The sequence below is a fragment of the Dendroctonus ponderosae genome, unplaced genomic scaffold, assembly GCF_020466585.1.
Source record: "Dendroctonus ponderosae isolate FM_Combo_2020 unplaced genomic scaffold, Dpon_F_20191213v2 Dpon_F_20191213_6, whole genome shotgun sequence".
Lineage (NCBI taxonomy): Eukaryota > Metazoa > Arthropoda > Insecta > Coleoptera > Curculionidae > Dendroctonus > Dendroctonus ponderosae.
The window spans coordinates 1,241,486-1,247,540 of NW_026018814.1; the positions used below are offsets into that span (position 1 = coordinate 1,241,486).

The following is a 6,055-nucleotide window of genomic DNA, read 5'->3' on the forward strand; positions in this document are numbered from 1 at the left end:
AATTTGGATAATTATTGAAATTTAGAATTTCTTTTATAAATTGTTTTTCTTTGGAAAAATTAGATTGATTACAAATTATTTTGGCTCTATCATATAGACTTTTTACGATAGCTTTTTTAACCATTATCGGGTGATTTGAGGCGAAATTCAAATATCGGTTAGTATGAGTAGGTTTTCCATAGACCAAGGTTTTGAAATTGGCTACATTTTTCTGAATTAGTATATCGAGAAAAGAAATTTAGTGATTTTGTTCTTTTTCAATAGTGAATTTAATTGTTGGTTCTGTATTATTCAGATAAGATAAAAATTCATCAAGTTTTTGTTCGCCATGACTGTAAATGGAGAAAACGTCATCAATATAACGCCATTGGTTTAAATTTGTAATTATTAATGAAAGTTGATTCAAAATTTTCCATAAATAAATTACTAAAAAATGGGGATATTGGTGACCCCATAGTCATTCCAAAATTTTGTTGATAAAAATTGTCATTGTATTGAAAGTAAGTTGACTTTACAAATATTGTTAAAATTTCAATAATAGTGTTAATGCTTAGTTGTGTGCGTTCTTTAAGATTGGTGTCATTTTGTAATTTTTGTTTGATGATATCTTAAGTTTTCGCACATTTCAACATCAAACTTACTATTTCTGGTGGTTTGGATTTATGTCTATGCCTGATAATTTTTGAAAAAAATGTTCAGAATTTTTAATATAGGAAGTTGCGTTATTTAATAGGGGATTTAATTTTTTTTAAAGAGAAAAAAAGTTTTTAAATTTTTGAGGCGAAATACCCAAAAAGAAGTTTGTAAAAAATTATTGTTGTTGTTGTTGTTGATTTGAAGCCAGATCTCAAATCTGATTCATAGATATATTTTATTATTCGCTATCTACTTACACACTTAAAATAATTTGGCTTTTAATGCTATTTTATAATTATCGTTCAATTTTCTCAACGTGGTTGCACAATTTGAAGTGGCAACGCTGTTGAGAAAATTGAGGTTGTCAACTGATGGAAAAAAGAAAGCGGAAGAGTTTGGGCTCGTGGTTTGCTTGGCAGCCATTTTGTGCTGTGTTGTTTAAGGTGGTCCGTTATCAGGAATAAGTTTCACGGAAAATTGACTACAGCCGAGTATCCAGGTGCTGTGTAGAGTGTAAAGTATGTTGTTTTCCTTTATAGTTGATTTGTTGATATATTTGGTGCAGGACGTTGCATAATTCGAGTGTTTTGCATTGTGTTTTTAGGAAGAGGAGTGCCGTGTCATCCATTGTGTGGACAGTTAATAGATGTGTTGAGTGCGTATGAACAAAGCAAAGGACATCATAACTGTGAGGATACCAAATCCAAGCATGAAACGAAGTAGTGATAGAGATACTCCGCCACGGAGCAAACGATCTCGATCTAGCATGGGGCGCTACGACGATAGTTCTGATGAACGAGTGACTCCCGAGCGCATTCGAAGGCGTAGTAGCAGAGGCCGTTCCCCAAGTCCGCGTAGGTACGTGTCTCCTCACCGCGAAGAGTACGTGAGGGCGACAGAAAGAGCCTATCCATACAAGGTTCTGTGTGTTAGTGCTCTGCACCCGAAGGCTAGTGACGAAGTTATCAAAGACACTCTGTATAGGGAGTACAAAAAATACGGAGACCTAACCATTAGAATATCCCATGATGTCGATGAACGACTAGCGTATGTTTGTTTCCGAAGTTCGGAAGACGCCAGAGATGCAAAACATGCCAAGCCCCGTATTATAATCTACGATAAGGTGGCTTTAGTGGAAGCTGTGTATGAAGTGCCACGTGCCGCAGATCCTTACCGAAGTAGGCCTCGCTCACTCACGCCAGAGTATGATCGGTACCACTATGCGCGCTCGCCTGAACGGCGAATTCCGCTCGAAAGATACGACAGGGGGTATGGACCACCGCCCGGAACAGCCTTACACAGGGACTATAGAAGAGACGTTTTGCCGGTGCCCCATGATTATATTGGCAGGCCTCCACTTCACCATGGGCCTCCGCATATGGCTGCTGCCCACGGTTACGGTCCTCCGAGGCAGCATTCGCAGCGCCCACAATTTGATAAAAGCGATAGCAAGAAAGATAAATTCCCCAATTACCTTCATCATATCCAGCCTGAGGATGATCCTCTAGCAACACGCACTTTATTTGCCGGCAATCTGGAGATAAACATCACGGAGGAAGAATTGAGGAGAATTTTTGGCAGGTATGGTGTGGTGGAGGACATCGACATTAAAAGACCACCTCCAGGCACTGGAAACGCATTTGCTTTTGTGCGTTTTCACACCTTAGATATGGCCCACAGGGCGAAAGTGGAACTATCTGGACAATATATCGGTAAATTTCAATGCAAAATTGGCTACGGTAAAGCCACTCCAACTACCCGAATATGGGTGGGTGGTCTAGGAGTGTGGACATCCATCCCACAGCTGGAGAGAGAGTTCGACAGATTCGGAGCAATCAAGAAAATCGAGTATGTTAAAGGAGATAATCAAGCGTATATTCTGTACGACAGCATCGATGCAGCCCAGGCTGCAGTGAAGGAAATGCGCGGATTTCCTCTCGGTGGCCCGGACAGAAGATTAAGGATTGACTTTGCGGATGTTACACCGGGCGTCCCATACAAGGCCAAGTCCTCCTATCCCCATGATTTGCCTCCGGACGACTACAGAAGAGTCGAATATGGAGACTACGATTACGAGAGAGGTTACGGATATAGGGACAGGCCGTTGCCTTATCCGGAAAGGAGAGGTGCTCGCTACCCGGAGGGCGAGGTGGATGAATGGGGCCGTACGAGAGATCCAGAGTACAGGCGTTCAGGCTCTGGGGCGGGAAGGTCCAGGTCCAGGTCTCCTAGAAGATCTCCAGACTCTGATTCCGACAGTGGCTCCCGCAGAGCAGGATTGCTCGCCTCTAGTAGAACGTTGCCGGAAGTTGCAAGAAAATGCACTACTATTTGGCAAGGAGCTCTGATACTAAAGAACTCTCTGTTTCCTGCAAAGTTTCATCTAATGGAAGGCGATACTGATATTGTCGATAGCTTAATGAAAGACGAAGAAGGTAAGCACCAATTGAGAATCACGCAGCGACTGAGACTGGACCAACCGAAACTAGAGGATGTGCAAAAGAGGATTCAGAGTGCTACTTCCCATGCTATTTTCTTGGGACTGGCGGGTTCCACGGCCTCCGTGACAAATGAGGACAGTTCGGTGCAAACAAGGCCGCTGAGGAACTTAGTTTCGTATCTTAAGCAAAAAGAAGCAGCTGGGGTTATCTCATTATTGAACAAAGAGACTGAGGCCACAGGAGTTTTGTATTCGTTTCCTCCATGTCCCTTTTCTACCGAATTGTTAAAACGCTCTTGTCCCAACTTGTCCGATGAAGCCATCAAGGAAGATCATCTAATTATTGTAGTGGTACGTGGTGGTACAGCCTAATTTTTTATTCACTGTTTTTTATTATTTCAACACATTTCTTTATATGTGTAGGGTTCAGTTACATACCTTGCTTTCATGGAAGTAGACAATGCAACGTCAGCTGTGGTGTGGATTGTTTTACATTTCGAGGTAGCTTTGCTGCCTAATCAAAATGCAATTAATCAGCTTGTTGCCGATCAATCGATTTTTCAATCCTAATGTCTATTTCGATAAAGCAATTAATTTTTGTTGAACAGTTTATTGAAAGTACAGACCGCCAGCCAAGTTAAATGTTGCATTTGTCTTCTTCTGCTTTCGGCTACTCACCAATTTTTTTAGTTACTGTGACTGCTTTATTAGAATTTCGCTTTATTTATTCTTGTTAGCCATGGGCTCTTTATACTCGTAATCGCTTATTTCTTTTTTTTATTGCATTGTCTAAAAATCAATACTTTAAGTTATGGAATATTAGAACTTATTTTTCGTCAAGGCCTATGGCGTACCTCAATTTGTTTGAAGCCACTTGAGTAATTGTTTTTAGGCCCATCCCTTATGAGATTTTGGGTCAAGTATTTTTGTAAGCGACTTTATTATAACTCTTATTTGATTTCAGGAAATTGGAGATCAGCGGTAAATTTGTTGTTAGCCATTTTGTGTAACATTCATAGTGTGTTGTAAAAAGATTGGACAAGCAGACATTGTAAAGCGCGGTGATGTGAAAATGCAAAGTGGCTTGCAGTTCTTTCTCATTGGTTTTGTATTATTTTGAATCGAGTAGTGAAACAAACTCGTTGGAACTCATATACTTTTTATTTCCGTTTTTTCTTTGCAAGGAATGTGAAAGAACTGTTCTTTAGTTAGTGTACTGGTGTATTAAAAATTAGACTTCCTGTACGTGCAAACTAAACTGACACGCAGTCGTGTGATCATAGTGCTAAGTTTGATCCTGTGCTAAGTTTGGTCATGTACTTGTTTATTCTGGTGTTAGTTTCTTAGCCCATTATGCTAAAATTATGTAGTGATGTGCAAATACAAAAAGTTCCATGAAATATCAGTGTTTTCTTCAGTTCCTTGCAAAGTGTGATCAATTTGATTGGTGAGTTGAGAACAATTATTTATTGGTGCACAGAATGTGTGATAATAAGTGAGTTTTTAATTAGCTCTTGCTTCTGTCGTTCACCTGTGTGATGATAATAGGATTTGTTTTATGGCTGTGAATATTTGACTCATTTTTAGGAGTTGGCTAGGTTTTATGTAATTAAAAATATCACTATATTAACCATCAGTGGCCTAAGTAAGTGAGGAATCAATCACTTAAAACCCAAGGTATTTTCGTTCAGAAAATTGCTTGGTTCAAGTGAACTCAGCTTCATCCAAGTGTGTTTCTGAACGAAACTTCCTTGAATTTTAAGCAAGTTTATTCCTTGGACTGCGTGGAATCCTGTACAATTCCTTATCCATTTCCAAGATAAAAAAGTTGGTGCAGTACGAGACCGGCCGAAATAAACAACGTTTTTATTGCATAACATGCGGTTTTACTTTAGTTGATCTCTGGAAGTTTCGATTCAAAATATCCTTCCGTTAGCAAAAATTGTTATTTTCTAAATTAAACCTGATTAAACCTTCCATCATCTGAAACGGAGCTTTTATATGGTAAACTGCAGTTATTTTCTGGTTAAAATACTGTTTATGGTATAGGGTTCCAATAAATGAAGACTGAATAAATAAACTTCCAAATCTGTGCTTCGATTGGACAGTAACTTGCGTTATAAAAAACCATTTAGTGCTTTAAATAATTCAAGTATTGGCAACATTTCACTTCTAAAGAGCGAGCATTAATAAAAAAATTGTTTCTGAGTAAATCAATATTTATTTTGCATAACATATTTATAGAATGTGTAGTCCAATAATGTAGCAGCGACAAACATAATTAATACAGAAACGCTCTCTCAAAACATTAAACAATAAATGTACACATCGCTGCCTCCGCTCATCTAAATTGCGTTAAATAACTAGTTTTAGTCGCCCATTGTATCACACTTGCATAAGAGATTAACTGAACATTTTTTGCGCGCATTCGAACATAAATCTTCCAACCAAACCAATTATTCTTCGCAAAATATGGGCTTATCAAATTCGTTTAGGTTAGTTAGAAATTAATATTTTTCGCTATCAGCTTTTACAGCTGCTGCATTAGCAGAACAACTTCTGGTTTAAGATAAGTGACATTACCAGATGCTTTTATTTCTTCCTCAAATTTTGGATCCCATTGGAAAATCAGAATGGTGGCAGGAACCAGCCGAAGATCAACCAGCGTGACATCCAGGTCTTTTTCCGCAAACTTTTGGCCCGTTGGTAGATTTAGAAGAAATGGCAAACCGTCGAATTCCAAGTTCTCTCGGACGAAATCGAAGACATCGCCAAGCTTTTCATAAATGGAGAAGGTGCCCTGGAAGTTCAATTATGTAAGTTTTTACCATTTGAGTGCTATTTCAGTGATTTTGTAAAAAGGGGGTTTAAAATAAATTTTTGTTTTTTGTATCTATTGAAACCTTTCTTCAGTTATTTGAACTTACTTGTAAGTAGACGCCATCGGGAAATCTGATTCTGATCAGTGAAAATTTGTAT

General features: G+C 38.7%; 2 protein-coding genes across 2 annotated transcripts in view; one reads left to right on the top strand and one right to left on the bottom strand.

The window, feature by feature from the left end:
- The first annotated feature begins 1,009 nt into the window (after positions 1-1,009).
- Positions 1,010-4,476, top strand: LOC109536382 (RNA-binding protein spenito). Its single transcript, XM_019902570.2, has 2 exons — positions 1,010-1,154; positions 1,241-4,476. The coding sequence occupies exon 2, from the start codon at positions 1,298-1,300 to the stop codon at positions 3,446-3,448; it is 2,151 nt and encodes a 716-aa protein (XP_019758129.1). The 5' UTR covers positions 1,010-1,154; positions 1,241-1,297; the 3' UTR covers positions 3,449-4,476.
- Positions 4,477-5,277: 801 nt separating this feature from the next.
- The window catches only part of LOC109536383 (UBX domain-containing protein 6), a 2,822-nt gene continuing 2,044 nt past the window's right edge, over positions 5,278-6,055 (bottom strand). The window contains 2 exon segments of the mRNA XM_048667302.1: positions 5,278-5,876; positions 6,004-6,055. Coding sequence (XP_048523259.1) covers positions 5,607-5,876; positions 6,004-6,055 — 322 coding nt within the window. The 3' untranslated portion in view covers positions 5,278-5,606.